The sequence below is a fragment of the Equus asinus genome, chromosome 21 (genome assembly GCF_041296235.1).
Source record: "Equus asinus isolate D_3611 breed Donkey chromosome 21, EquAss-T2T_v2, whole genome shotgun sequence".
Taxonomy (NCBI): Eukaryota; Metazoa; Chordata; class Mammalia; order Perissodactyla; family Equidae; genus Equus; species Equus asinus.
Window position 1 is genome coordinate 15,091,894 of NC_091810.1, and position 15,932 is coordinate 15,107,825.

General features: G+C 40.9%; 1 protein-coding gene across 1 annotated transcript in view; it reads left to right on the plus strand.

Moving 5' to 3' along the window:
• C21H3orf20 (chromosome 21 C3orf20 homolog) overlaps positions 1 to 15,932 on the plus strand; it is a 97,578-nt gene that overhangs the window by 53,466 nt on the left and 28,180 nt on the right. Inside the window, exon 11 of the mRNA XM_070493803.1 lies at positions 14,569 to 14,872. Within this exon, the coding sequence (XP_070349904.1) occupies positions 14,569 to 14,872 (304 nt within the window). The remainder of the gene's footprint in view (positions 1 to 14,568; positions 14,873 to 15,932) is intronic.

Below are 15,932 nucleotides of genomic sequence, written 5' to 3' on the forward strand. Positions count from 1 at the left end.
TTTTGCGTTTTCCACAATGTCATGTAAATGGAATCGTACCGTGTATAGCCTTTTGAGTCTTATGTAGCTTCTTTCACTTAGCACAGTGCATACAAGATTCATCCGTGTTGTCACATGTATCAATAGTTTATTTCTTTTTATTGCCGAGTAGTCCGTTTCAGGGGGCCCCAACAGCGCCCCACATTCAGAGATTTGCTAGTACTCATGGGATTCAGCATATAGTTTAACTCACAGATAAAGTTGATTACAGTGAAAGGATGCGTGATAGGATCCACAAGGGAAAAAGATGCAGGTGGAATCTGGAGAAATCCGTAGATAGATTTCATATGCTCTCTCCCTCCTGTGAGGGGAAATACCAAGCATACTCCTTTCTCTAGCGCTGAAAAGTGTAGTAACATATGTGCAACGTTTCTGCCCAGGGATGCCCACTAGAGACTCAGAGCCCAAGGTTTTTGTTGGGTCCTGGTCACATGGGTGCTCTCTGCCTAACAAATATCAAAATTCCAGACTGCCAGAAGGAAAGCAGGAGTTCAGCATAAATCACATTGTTCACACAGACCGTCCAGACACAGTGTTAGAAATGGTTCCAGCGCCAATTCTCAGACACCAGCCAAGGGCCAACCTTGTAAGCAGGTTCTTCTAAAGACAGCAGCCTCAGGCTTTCTATGCTAACTCATTTCTGCATGTGCTATGTGACGTAGATGGGCAAAAATTTATTTATCCATTCACTCATTGGAAGACATTTGGATTGTTTTCAGTTTTTGGTGATTATGAATAAAACTGATATAAATACTCCAGAACATGTTGTTATGTGAGCATAGGTTTTCATTTCACTTGGGTAAACACGTGCGAGTTGCACTGCTGGGTCATGTGTAAATGTATGTTTAACTTTATAAGAAATCGCCAAACTGTTTTCCCAAGTGGCTGGACCATTATGCATTCTCATCAGCAACATATTTGATAGATTATCCTGCGGTAGGGTACGTCAAGTAATTTTGGTTTATATCCTGAACATTTTGTATATTATGTTGTCAGACTCTAGATTCTTTTAAAATCCTCTGGGGAAATGTTGATTTTGTTTGGCAAACAATCAATGTGCTTATGTTCAGACTGCAAGTTCTGTCTTGGCTTCTGGGTGTGGAGTTCCAATATCCGTCCGATTTTAAAAGTCTTTACAGTGCTGTTTAGGTCTGGCCCTTCCCTGTGTACTCAGAGGTTACTCTGAAACTGGGGTAGTGGTTTAAATGGTAGTTAAGTTCTCAGAGCTTCTGCTGTGCTTTTCTAGGGATGTTCTGTGTATGCGCATCTAGGGTGTGAGCCCAGGACTTACGTCAGTTCAGACATGGAAATAGGGGAGCCCCTTCTGCTCTCTCCTCCGCAGGACTTCCACCACACTCTCCAGCTCCTAGGAGCCTCATCTTCCGATCTTTTAGTAAAAAGCGAGGAATTTCTCAGAGTTATAGCTATTATATATCACATAGTTCTTTATAACTGGGCCTGCCCTTAGGGTGAAATGTCAAGAGAAGAGAGAGTTTTAAAATATTATGGATTCTAACCACACTCTGCACATGAGGAGCCCCTTTTCCTGGTTCCTCTATCCAGAAAGGACACATTTTCCCTCAGTCTTTAGGTGCCCATGCCATTGCTGCCACTGTGACAGCAGTGCACTTCTGTTACGAGTACTGGCCATGTGGCAGAGCGAGGAGAGAGAAAACAGGAAATAGGGATTTCTCTCCACACTCCTAGGATCACAGGGACCTCTTTTGCTAGTCCCTTGGCTAGAAAGAATGTTTTTCCTCAGAGTTTTTGTTAACTGCTTCCACTGGCCAGTTCTCCAGATTCAGTTCACCATCAAGTCCAGCTGGGATATATAGGAAGGAAAAAAGAATAAGGCCAGGAAAGTCCCCACCGCCATACTGATCCTTCCTCAAGTTTTTGACTCCCTGCTCCCCCTCCCACAATCTACCTGCTATTGTTTACCTTTCAAAGTCGTCAGGTGCTTTAAAAAATATTCTGTCCAGAGTTTTTAGTCGTAGTCAGTGGTAGAGGGAAACTGCGGTGTCATTACTCCATCTTGGTCAAAACTGGAGGCCACAATTGAATTCTACATACCGACTTTTTTTGCAGTGATCTTGCTCAATTTCATTTATTATCAGTAGATTATTTGGATTTCCTGGATACACAGACTTGTTCTCTGCAAGGTTAATTTCTTCTTTTCCAAATAGTATACCTTTTTATTTCTTTTCTTGCCCAACTCCACAGGTTTGTCCCCCAATGCAACAGTCAACAGAAGCGGTAATAACAGGCATTCCTGCCTCCTTCTCATCTTAGAGGAAAAATTTTTAGTATTTTTTCCACTATACTGTGTTTTATAGAGACCTTTTATTAGATTAAAGAAGTTTCCTTTTATTCCTAGTTTGCCATGAGTTTTTATCATAAACACATACTAACTTCTATCAAATACCTTTTTTGCATCTATTGAGATGATCCTGTTTTTTCCTTTATTCTATTATTGTGATGAATTATACTGATTGGTTTTCAAATGTTCAACCAATCTTATATTCCCAACGTATCTAATTTTGTTTTAATATATTCCCTTTTTATATTTTTCTAGATTTGGTTTGCTAGTATTTTATCTAGGAGTTTGGTACTTGTGTTTATGAAAGAGATTGGCCGATAGTTTTCCCTTTTTGTCACGTTCTGTAAGACTGGCCTCTTAAAACAGTCTGGGAACTATTTTTTCTTTTTCTACGATCTGCTGGTGTTTGTGTACGCTTGGGTTATTTCTTCCTTAAATATTTTCTAGAGTTTACCAGTGAAGCCATCTGCCCTGGCATTTTCTTTCAGTGGAAGTTTTAATTAAAACTTTTATTTTTGATAGATATAGGACTATTCAGATCTTCTTTTTTTTTTTCTGTTTGTTTTGGTAAGTTGGATTTTTCTAGGAATTTACCATTTCATCTAAATATTTAAGTATGTTGAAATAAAGTTTTTCAAAATGTCCTCTTGCGATATTTTAAATGACTGTAGAACAGGCAGTGACACCTACTTTTACATTAACTAATATTTATTTGTGCCTTCTGTCTTCCTTCTCTATGCTTCCATTTTAGGATCGTTTCCCTTCTGCCTGAGGAACTGCCTTTAGAATTCCTCCAGTATGTCTGCTGATGCCTTTTTTTTTTTTTTGCCTTAATATTTCTTTATTTCACTTTCATTTTTGAATGATATTTCCTGTGATTGGCAATTATTTTTTTTCAGCACTTTAAAGATGTCTTTCTGTTGTTTTCCGGCTTCTGTCGTTTTTGTTTTGAAGTCAGCTCTCAGTCTTATCGTTGCTCCTTTGAAGGTAAGGGTCTTTTTTCTCTGGCTCTTTTGCTCTCCACCTTCAGTTAGTGGCCTTTCTTTAGTGAGCAGCTTTTCCGTGCTGTGCGCAAACGTGATTCCCATTGTATTTATCCTCTCTGCAGCGCTTCTTGATCCGTGGCTTTCATTGATTTTTGGAAAATTCTCAGCCGTTATTTCGTTAAATATTCACTCTCTCCTTTTCTCCCCCTCTCCCTTCCCCATTCCGGCCTCTTCCTCTTCCTCTTCCTCCCCTCCTTCTGAGACTCCAAGTGTATCCAAGTTATACCTTTTCACTGAGTTCCACGCATGTTTTTTTTCCTCTAGTCTTTATTTTCCATCCTTTTCTTCCCTTTGTACTTCAGTCTAGGTATTTCAACTGACCTGTCTTCCAGTTCACTAATGCTCTTTAACTGTCTCATCTGCCAATCTAAAACTTCATCTTGTCTCCTGTTTTCTTGTATATATTAATCGTGGCTACCTTACCGTCCGTGTCAGACATCTGCACTATCTATATCCCCATGGAGCTGTTTCTCATGATGTTCAGTCAATTCTCGACTTTTTATATACCTGACATTTTTGTGTATGCCAGATATTGTGTATGAGAAAATGCAGAGATGACTTGAGGCTCTGGGTGACGTAATGTTCTTTCAGAGAGGACTCACCTTCCCTTTCAATGTCTCCTTGCCTAGGGCCCGACCACCCTCATCTGGGTTGGGATTGAAGGTGTGTTTCAATCTTGTGAGGGCTTGCTATCTCTGTTTCGCCTTTACTCTTCAGCTATAGCCTTCAGGTCTTCAACTCAAAGCCGGGATTGTTTACCAGGGCCATCTTCTTTGGTGGGCCCTGAATTCCCATTTTCCCCCTCCAACCCATGACCATGTCAGGAGCTCTGTTCGGCTTCTCAGACTCTCATCCCCAGGTTTCACTTGCCTAATCATTTGCCTTCGGGGTAAAGCTGTCTTAAACATCACGCTCATCTTTCTTGGTTCCTCTCTTCTTCCAGATCCTGATCCTGCAAACTCTCACTGACCTGTGAAATCTCTTAACGCATTTAAACAGATTTTTAAAAATATATGTTGTTGAACTTTTCTCGTTTTTCTCAAGAGAGTTGCTCTAAAACACCCTAGGCAGCCAGTTTTGGAAGGTGAACATCTCTGATTGCTCTGTGGGAAAACGATTTTAGGGTGGAAAGAGTGACACCAAAGTAGTTGGGGGGCTACTTGAATAATCCAGGTGGCACTGATGCTATGCTGTCGAGGGTAGTAGCAGGGCAAAGGGGACACTTAGACATAATTGTAATACATTTTGGAAGCAGAGCTAACAGAACTGATAGATTTGGAATAGGGAAAAAAAGAAGAATCATGGATGATTTTTAGGTTTTTGGCTTAAATAACTGAGAGATGATGGTGTCATTAACTTGGATGGGAAAGAATGAGGGAAAAGTAGGTTTATGAGGGGTTAGAATAAATGTGCAAATTACAAATATATGCACTTCAGTATGCATCTGTGCCTCTGTGAACAGGGCCCCTGGCCCAGATGGAGACCTCAGGAGTCATTCAGAGCCATTGTCGTGGATTTTCGTAGGACTGTTCAATGGGCTTCTGCATCCTTTGCTCCTTTGATCCTAAAGCTCAGACTCTTCAAGTCATAGAACACAGTCCTAAAGCCTTGAGGTTATAGGAATTGTTCTTTAGGAGAAGACTTTCTTGTCTAAGTAACTCAAACTCTTGAAACCTCAGTTTCCTCATTTGTACAAAAATATCTGTAAATAAATTCTAAAGATGGGATTGATAGACCAAGTGTCATGCACATTTATAATTTTAAGAGAGAGTGCCAATTTAATCTCCATAAACGTTATACCAATATATATTCTCACCAGTAGAATGTTACCTTAGTATAGTTTTAATTTGTATTTGTCTTATTGTAAGTGAAGTTGAGCATCTTCTTATAGTATCTCTTTCAATTTGTTCATTGTAGTAAAAACTACATGTAACATAAAGTTTACCATCTTAACCATTTTTATCTGTACAGTTCAGAGGTATTAAATCCATTCGTAATTTTATGCAACCATCACCACCATCCATCTCCATAACTCTTTTCATCTTGTAAAACTGAAACTCCGTACTCATTAAACAATAATCTTCTATTCCCCTCTCTCCCCAGCCCCTGGCAACCACCGCTCTATTTTCTGTCTCTATGCTTTGACTAGTCTAAGTGATTCTAAGTGAGTGGAATCATACAGTAGTTACCTTTTTGTGACTGACATTTCACTTATCATCACGTCCTCACGGTTTATCCATGTTGTAGCACATTGCGGAAACTCCTTCCTTTTAAGGCTGAATAATATCCCATTGTGTCCACTCATTTTGCTTGTCCACTCATCTGTGGATGGACACTTGGGTTGCTTATCCATTCATCATTGATAGACACTTCAGGTTTTAGCTATTGTAAATACTGCTGCTATGAACATGGGTGTACTAATATCTCTTTGATACCCTGCTTTCAATTCTTTTGGGTATATGCCCATAATAGAATTGCTGGATTATATGGTAATTTTGTTTTTTAATTTTTAAAGAAACCGCCATACAGTTTCCCACAATGGCCACATTCTCACCAACAGTGCGCAAGGGTTCAGTTTCTTCATATCCTTGCCAATACTTGCTGTTTTCTGATTTTTTGATAGTAGACATCCTGATGGGTGTGTGGTGGTATCTCATTGTAGTTTTAACTTCCATTTCCCTGGTGATGAGTGATGCTGAGCATCTTTTAATGTGCTATTGGCCCTTTGTGTGTCTTCTTTGGAGGAGTGTCCATTTGAGTCCTTCGCCCATTTTCGAATTAGCTTGTTTGCTATTTTGTTGTTGAGTTTTAGAAGTTCTCTACATATTCAGGATATGAATCCCTTATCAGATATATGATCTGCAAGTATTTTCTCCCATTCTGTGGGTTGCCTTTTTACTTTGTTGGTAGTGTCTTTTGATGTACAAAATTCAAAAATTTTCATGAAACCCAATTTGTCCATTTTTTCTTTTGTTGCCTAAAATTACTGCCAAATTCAATGTCATGAAGCTTTTGTCCTATGCTTTCTTGTAAGAATTTTATTGTTTTAGGCCTGACATTTAGGTCTTTGATCCATTTTGAATTAATTTTTATATATGGTGTTAGGTAAGGGTTCAACTTCATTCTTTTGCATGTAGATATTTGCACCATTGTTGAAAAGACTGTCCTTTCCCCATTGAATGGTCTTGGCACCATTGTCAAAAATCATTTAGGCATATGTCTGAGAGTTTATTTCTGGGGTCTGTGTTCTATGCCATAGGTCTATATGTCATTATGCCAATGTGACACCTTTATGATAACTGTAGTTTTGCAGTAAGTTTCGAAATCAGGAAATGTGAGACCTCCAGTTTTGTTCTTTTTCAAGATTGTTTGAAGATTGAGATTCCATATGAATTTTAGGATGAGTTTTTGTGTTTCTGCAAAAAAATCTGATTGGGATTTTGATAGGGATTGCTTTGGATCTATAGATCCTTTTGCAGAGTATTGACATTTTAACAATAGTAAGTCTTTCAATCCGTGAACGTGGAATGTGTTTTCATTTATTTATGTCTTTAATTTCTTCCAGCAGTGTTTTGTAGTTTTTCTTGTACAAGTCTTTTACTGCCTTGGTTAAGCTAATTCCTAAGTATTTGATTCTTTTTGATGCTAAGTGAAATTACTTTCTTAATTTCCTTTTCCGTTTGTTCATTGCTGTTGTATAGAAATATAATTGATTTTTGCTCGTTAATCTTTTATCCTGAAAGTTTGCTCAATTTATTAGCTCTAATAGTGTGTCTGTGTATGTTCTTTAGGACTTTCCATACATAAATTATATAATCTGTGAACAGAAATAGTTTTGTTTCTTCCTTTCCAAGTTAGATGGCTTTTATCTCTTTTTCTTGCCTGATTGCTTTAGCTGGAACTTCCTGTACAGTGTTGAAAGAAATAGTGAAAGTGGACATCCTTGTCTTGTTCCTGATTACTAAGGGGTAAAGCTTTCTTCTTTTACCGTTGAGTACGATTTAGCTGTGTTTCATAATTTCCCTTTATCATATTGAGGAGTTCTCTTTTAATCCTAGTTTGTTGAGTGGTGTTTTTATCATGAAAGGGTGTTGGACTTTGTCAAATTCTTTTTCTCCATCAATTGAGATGATTGTGTCTTTTTTTCTTTATTGTATTAATATGATGTATTATGCTTATTGCTTTTTGTATGTTGAACCACCTTTACATTCCTTGGACAAACCCCTCTTACTAATAGTGTGTAATCCTTTCAATATGCTGCTGGATCAAGTTTGCTAGTATTTTTTTTCTTGAGGAAAATTCACCCATAGCTAACATCTGTGCCAATCTTCCTCTGTTTCTTATTATGTGGGCTGCCTGCACAGCATGGCTGCTAACAGAGCGGTGTAGGTCCACACCCAGACGCAAACCCAGGCTGCCAAAGCGGAGTGTGTTGAACTTAACCACTAGGCAACTGGAGCTGTTCCCTCAGTCTGGTAGTATTTCACTGAGAAGTTTTGCATCTATATTCATAAGGAATATTCATCTGTATTTTTCTTTTCTTATTATATCTTTGTCTGGCTTTGGTATCAGAGTAATGCTGGCTTCATAGAATGAGTTAAGAAGTGTTCCCTTCGTTCTATTTTTCAGGTGAGTTTGGGAACAATTGGTAATAGTTCTTTAAGTGTTTGGTAGAATTCACAAGCAAAATCATCTGGTCCTGGGCTTTTCTTTGTTGGGGAGTGTTTTGATTAGTGATTCAATCTTTTTACTTATCAGAGGCTTATTCAGATTTTGTATTTCTTCTTGAGTCAGTTTTAGAGTTGGGGCTTTTCTAGGAATTTGTCTGCTTCATTTAGGTTATCTAATTTGTTAATATACAGTTCATGATATCCTCCCATAATCCTTTTTAATTCTGTAAGGCCAGTAGTAATGTCCCACTTTCATTTTTGATTTTAGTAATTTCAGTCTTCTCTCTTTTCACTTAGTTTGTCTAGGTGAAGATTAGTCAATTTTGTTGAACTTTTTAGAGAACCAACGTTTGTTCCACTGTTTCTCTGCATTGTTTTCCTATTCCCTATTTTCTTTATCTTGACTCTAATCACTATTATTTCCTTCCCTCTGCTAGCTTTGGGCTTAGTTTGCTTTTGTTTTTCTGGTGTGAGGTTAGGTTAGGTCATTGATTTCTTCTCTTTCAATGTAGGTGTTTGCAAATAGACCCCTCCCCTGAGTACCGCTCTCAGTGCGTTCCGTAAGCTCTGCTGTGTTGTGTGTCTGTTTTCAATCATATCAAAGTGTTTTATAATTTCCCTTGTGATTCCTTCTTTGATCCACTTGTTGTTTAAGAATGTGTTGCTTAATTTCCACAAATTTGTGAATTTTCCAAATTTCCTTCTCTTATTGATTTCTAATTTCATTCCATTGTGGATAGAGAAGATATTTTGTATGATTTCTTTTTAAATTTTTTAAGACTTGTTTTGTGACCGAATATATGGTCTATCTTGGAGAATGTTCCATGTGCACCTGAGAAGAATGTGTATTATGCTGTAGTTGATTTAATTGGTCTATATATGTCTCTTTGGTCTAGTTGGTTTACAGTTTTCTTCAAGTTGTTTGTTTCTTTGTTTTTCTTTTGTCTAGTTTTCCTGTCCCTTATTGACAACAAGGTGTTGAATCTCCAACTATTCTTCTAGAATTGTCTATTTCTCCCTTCAACTCTCTCAGTTTTTGCTTCGTATATTTAGGGGTTCTACTGATATATGTGTATGCTTCACAATTGTTATATTTCTAGAGGGAGTGACCCTTTTCTTAATATATAAAGCTTCATTTGTCTCCTGTAATAATTTTTGTCTTAAAGTCTATTTTTGTCTGATGTTCGTATAGCCACCCTGGCTCCTTTTGGGTTACTGTTTGCTTGAAATGTTTGTTGCTGTCCTTTCACTTGTAACCTAGTTGTGTCTTTGAATCTAAAATGAGTTTCCTGTATAGCGTAAATAGTGGTGCCATTTTTTTTTTCCATTGTGCCAATCTCTGACCTTTGTTGAAGATTTTAATCCATTTACATTTAAAAGTAATTACCAAAAAGGAATGACTTACTTCTTTAAACTTCTTTATTTGTTTTCTTTAAAACTTACACCTTTTTTATTCCTCAATTCCTTGATTATTGACTTTTGTGGTTGACTTTTTTTAGCTTATGGTGTGATGTTACTTTTATGCGTCAACTTGACAGGGCTGAGTGATGACTGGGCTAAGGGTAAAACATTTTTTTCTGGGTGTGTATGTGTGACTGTTTCTGGAAGAGATTAGCATTTGATTCAGTAGACTGAGAAAAGAGGCCCACACCCACCAAGGTGGGCAGGTATCATCCGATCCATTGAGGGATTCACTGAATCCTGAATAAAACAAAAAAAGCAAAGGAAGGACACATTCCCTCTTTCTCTTCTTGAGCTGGGAAGTCCATCTCTTCTTGCTTTCAGGCATTGAAGCCCCCAGTTGTTAGGTCTTTGGCCTTGGTCTGAGAATGACACCATTTTCTCCCCAGGTTCTCATGCCTTCAGACTCAGAGTGAACTACACCACTGGCTTCCCTGGGTCTCCAGCTTGCAGACGGCAGATTGTGGGACTTCTTGGCCTCTGTAACTGCATGAACCAATTCCTATAATAAATTTCCTCAGAGAGAGAGAGACAAAGACACCTACATAGATAGATAGATAGATAGATAGATAGATAGATAGATAGATAGACAGATATAGATATTTATCCATGATGAAATTTATTATGGAAAGAAAGAAAGAAAGGACAGAACAAAGGAAGAAAGGAAAGAAGAAAAAGAACCATGTATATCATATTGGTTCTGTTTCTCTGGAAAACCCTGACTAATACATATGGTTTTGATTTCCATCTCATTTCCTTTTCTGTAGTTTATCTTCTTAGTGATTACTCTGGGGACTATGGTAGCAATTTAGTTTGAATTAATACTAACTTAGCTTCAATAGTATACAAAATTTCTGCTCCTGTATAGCCCATCCCTCTCCCCTTATGGTATTATTGTCACAAAATACATCTTTATGCATTGTGTGCCCAATTAACAGATTTATAATTGTTGTTTTATATATTTTGTCTTTTAAATCATATAGGAAAAAACAGAGGAGTTTCAAACTGAAACTATATAATATTGGTTTTATATTTACTTATGTAGTTATCTTTACCCCTGTTCTTTATTTCTTCGTATAATTTGAAGTTACTGTCTAGTATTCTTCCATTTCGGTCTAAAGGACTTTCTTTAGCATTTCTTGTGGGGCAGCCCTAGTGAAAAACTCCCTCAGTTTTGTTTATCCATGATATCTTAACTTCTCCTTCATTTCTGAAGGATAGTTTTGCTCACTATATAATTTTTGGTTGATAGGGGTTTTTTTCTTTCAGCACTTTAAATATGGCATTCCACTGCCTTCTGACCTCCATAGTTTTTGGATGAGAAATTGGCTGTTAATCTTATTGGGGATCTCTTGTATGTGATGAGTCTCTTTTCTCTGGTTGCTTTCAAGATTCTCTCTTTGTCTTTCAACAATTTTATTATAGTGTGTCTCAGTGTGGATCTCTCTGAATTTATCCAACGTAGAGTTGGTTGAGCTTCTTGAATGTGTAGAGTCTTGTCTTTCATCAAATCTGGAGAGGTTTTGTCAACTATGTCTTCAAGTATTCTTACTGCTCCTTTCTCTGGTCCCTATGGAACTCTCACTATGTGTATGTTGCCCCACAGGTGTCTTAGGCTCTGTTAATTTTTCTTCATTCTTTTTTCTTTCTGCTCCTCACACTGGATAATCTCAATTGGCCTACGTTCAAGTTAGCTGATTCTTTTTTCTGCTTGTTGAATTTTTCATTTCATTTTCATTTCAGTTATTGTACATTTCAACTCTAGGTTGCTTACTTTTTAGAATTTCTATCTCCTATTGATATTCTCTATATGATGAAACTTTGTTCTCCTGGTTTCCTTTAGTTCCTTGTCCATAATTCCCTTAGTACTTTGAGCATATTTAATATAGTTAATTTAAAATCTTTGTCTAGTAAGTCCAATATCTGGGTTTCCTCAGGGACAGTTTCTATTAATTTCTTTTTTCCTGTGAACAAGCCATACTTTCTTGTGTCATTGCATGCCTCATAATTTTTTGTTGAAAACTGAATGTTTTTAATATTATAATGTGGTAACTCAGAAAGTCAAATTCCCTCCTCTCCCCAGGGTTTGTTGTTGCTGCTTGCTGCAGTTTGTAGTTATTTGTTTGTTTAGCGACTTTTCCTAACTATTTGTCTAAGACTATTCTTTGTCACGTGTGGTCACTGAAGTCTGTTTGGTTAGCTTAGTGGTCAGCTAGTGTTTTGACAGAGACTTCCTTAAATACCTAGTGCTGCAAACAAATCCTCTCCCAGTTGTTACAGATCGACTCTGTGTTGGGGTACTTCGTCTGTGCTCTCAGCAGGCTGTTTACACCTCTGCTCTAGCCTTGACTTCTCACTTGCCCAGAGCCCAGGGGTCAGCCAGAGGTGAAAGCTTAGGGTGTTTTGAGGCCTTTTCTAACTGTGGTTCCAACCCTGGGCATTCTTGTGCCCCTTTAGATTCCCTAGTATATGTGGAAACTTTCAAAGCCTTTATTCCTCCGTATATTTTTTTCCACAGCCTCTTTCTTCCCACACATTTTGATCTCCTACTGTGTGCCCTGTCTGTTATCCTGGGCACCTGGAGGTTGTGTCTGGTATATTTTCCTTTAAAAGCTTTTAACAAACACTGCCTGGGAGACTGCTACACGCCTGCAAAAGTTCCAAGGTGAGCAAAACAAAGGCAAGCCCCTTAGCCAACCCCTCAGGGAGCCTCTAGACAGGTCAAACCATAGTTCCTGGGAGCAAGTCCAGATTGCCCTCTCTGGGACCAGTGCCGCACCAGGCACATGGGCTCCCACCCGGATGGATCCCACCAAGCTGGGGAGTGGGGGATGGTAGGTAAGTTAAAACACCACAACACTTTCTTACCAAAATTTAGCAGTTTCTTCCTTCATTAAGCATTTCCCTGATTGTTGTGTTTTTAAAGTAGTTTCTGGAGCTCTGATAGAGATAATTCTGACAGTTTTTCCAGCTCAGTTGTCGCTTTAGTGAAGGGACATAGCTTTGGAGTGCCCTACGCTGCCATTTTCCACACTGTCACTCCTGTCTTTTTGTAAGTAAAACAACCCTTCCTATATAATTTTTTCTGAATGGTGTGTTCACTTCCTTTGTCCATGTTTTATTGAATTATTAATTTTTTCTAATTCATTTAAAGTTCTTTACATAGTAGGGAAACTAGCCACTTGTCTGTGATAAGAGTTTCATATATGTTTCCCAGTTTTTCATTTGTCTCTTGTCTTTGCTAGTGATGGTTTCACCCCTCAGGGTTTTTTTTTGTTTTTTCTTTTGCACAGTTGAATTTATCAATCTTTTTCTATCACGACTTCTGGACTTTTGAATCATAATTAGAAAAAGCCTTCCCTGCTCAAAATTTATTAAATGCTTCTCTCATATATTCTACTAGAACTTTTCTGGCTCAATTTCCCCACATTTAAATGCTTGATCCATTTTGGATTTGTCTTTGTATAAGTTATGAGCAATAGGTCCAACCTTTTCCCCTCCAGATGCTCGGGCTCTTGAACAGGAGATATTCTTTAGTTTGTTTAGCACGTCTTCATTAGTGTCGAGTAGCCTCTGAAGGAGTATGAGCAGCAAGTCACTCGCATGGCTCTTGTTAGGACGACCTGGTTTCTCATCCTAGCCCTTGCCACTTAATTACCCTATGAACCTGGGCAACCCATTCACCTGGTGGGAGCCTTCCGCTTTCTGACCTGTAAACAGTGATAAGAGTTTCTGCCCAGCCTATTATACAGGTTATTGAAAAACAACCAAGACAATGTCTGTGTCAAGGGCTGTGGATGCTGTGAAATGCTAACCATGATGTAAGGTGGCAGGAATGATGAGAATAAAGTCATAGCAGTGCTTTATATTTTCTCATCTAAATACAGCAGCCCCTCGTGATCCTGCAACAACCCAGCACAGTGTCTAGTACGTGGTAGGTGCCTGATAAGCATTTGCTTGAGTCTCTATTGAATCTTTGCTATTTACCAAGGGTTACTATGTACTCCACTGAGCGGCACATTCTGAACTCATGAACTCATGGAACTTTCGTTCTAGTGGGAGGGAGAAGTACAACAGCTAAAGGAAATAAGCAAATGTACAGAATGTTAGATAGTGAGCAATGCTGGGGGGAAAACAGGCGGGGAAAGGGAAGGGGCGTTGGAGGTAGAGGCATGCAGTTCCCAACAGGAGGGTCAGAGAAAGTCCCACTGAGAAGGTGACATTTGCATAAAGATGTAAAGGAGGTAAGAAATTGAGTTGTGTGGCTATCTGGGGGAAGAGCCAGTCAGGCAGAAGGACAGCAACAGCAAAGGCCCTGAGGGTGGAGGATAAGCAGAGGCCAGAATGGCTAAGCGCAATGAGCAAAGGTGAGAATGTTGGAGAAGAGCAAGAGGTCAAGGGGCTGAGGGAGGGGGCCAGAGCGTGGACAGCCCGGGAGAGCGTTGTAGGGACTTTGGCTTTTGTTCCCTGAAATGTGGAAAGCTGCTGGAGGGTTTGGAAGAGAGTAGTGACGTGACGTAACTTGGGTTCTGACAGGATCCCTCAGTCTGCTGTGTGAAGAACAGACTGCAGAGGGGCCAGAGGAGAAAGCAGAAGACCCCTTAGGAGGCACTGGTAGGCATCCAGGCAAGAAATGATGGAGGCCTGGACCATGTTCTAGGAGTAGGGTCAGGAAAGTGCTTGCGGTCTGTGTCTTTCTTCAATGTAGAGTGGACAGGCTTGCAGATAGATTGTGGGATGTGAGATGTAAGAGAAAGAAAGGAGTTCAAGACGACTCCATAGTTTTGTTGGATGGATGAACATGTCGCTTGTTAAGCCTGTTTTGTACCTGAGGAAACTGAGGCTCAGAGAGGTCAGGGGACCCATCCAAGGTGGTGATGCAGGTTGGTGGCAGAGGCCAGGATACAACCGCCTGGAGCCCGAACTCGGCAGCAGCAGGACCTTTGTCTGTCTAGAACCAGGGACTGGGGGCCCGGGGGCAGGGACCTGCACCCTTCCCACTGAGCCCTCGGCCACCTGCTCCTCCTTGCAGAGGGAAGGCGAGAGCGCCGCACTGCACCACCAGAGGGGAGGCCTTGCCCTCTGACTGCCCTCTAGTGCTGCGGAAGCTCATTCGAAAGGAAGACTTCCGGGCCGGCTGCAAGTGCTTGGTGAAGACACCCCTGGTGTCTGACGTGGAGCTGGCGCACTTCCTGTCGGCGCCCCGGGACCCCACCCAGGTGCTGGTGTTTGGGATAGTGGCAGGCCAGAGCCCCACCAGCACGGCGGAGCTCCAGTGGCTGTTCAACACCCTCTACAGTCACCAGCAGCGGGGTCGCGCCTCGCCCTGCATCCAGGTTGGTCTGGGGTCCAGCCGAGGAGGCCCCGGGGTCTGGGGGTGGGGAGGCGAGTGGAGAAATAACCCCACAGGGGGCCAGGGCTGACTGAATACCTGCTCTGGCCCATCTGTGTTTAGACGGATATAATCCCTGCCCTGTGGGCACTTGGGGTTGACTTTAGCGTATCTTGGGGCTATTAACTGTTCCCTTACAATTGTTCATAAGCATAGAGTGCACAGTGGTCCACCCCGGCCACGAGCAGCGTGGATGGGGATGGAGGCCAGCCGGAGGCGCTGGAGCGGATGGAGGAGTGGGCGCGGGATTTGAGGAGTGCAGGACAGGCCTGGAGGGTGGGGCTGGATTTTGCAGAGACTCTGCTTCCACCCTTCCCGTGTCTTTGGTTAAAACAGAAACATTCCCGGGCTTCTCTTGCTCTGACAGCCAGAATGTCAGGTGCAGGTCTGAGTTTCACATCTTAAACTGGAAGATCAGGCAGGACAGCTGGAGGCAAGTGGAATAAAAGGCAGATAAAATCAGAAAACATCACGTTACACGTTAGCCATATTAATGGATCCATAGCATCCGGAAAAAGGAGGGGAAAGAGACTAGCTTTACCCTGGATTGACATGCCCTACCTTGAGGTGTAGGTTCAGTTCAGGTCCTGGCACTGGATTTAATGACTGGGAGGTGTCCGGAGGGGCAGCCAGCAGGGGGTGGGGGTGGAGGAATCCTGGGTCTGGGGACACCTGGGAACGTGGTTCACCATCAGATCTCTGCAGGGCTTCTCCCAGGCACAGGGAACAGTCTAGTCCTGCAGACCCCAGAGAGCCAGGCTTGTGGGTGTCACATGGTGGGGTGCAGTTGTCTCCATGAGAGCCTTCACCAGTAGAGGGCACTAAATGGATCCAGGGACATGCTCTGGGGATGGTGAGGGGAGGTGTGCACGCAGGGGCTGAATGGCCCGTTGAGCAGGAGTTGGGAGAGTTGTTGTCTGGGCCTCCAGGACTCAGTGGGAACCTGGTCTGGCTGTGATGCGGGAATCTGAGGGCATCCTCTTGGCATGGGGCGATGGGCACTC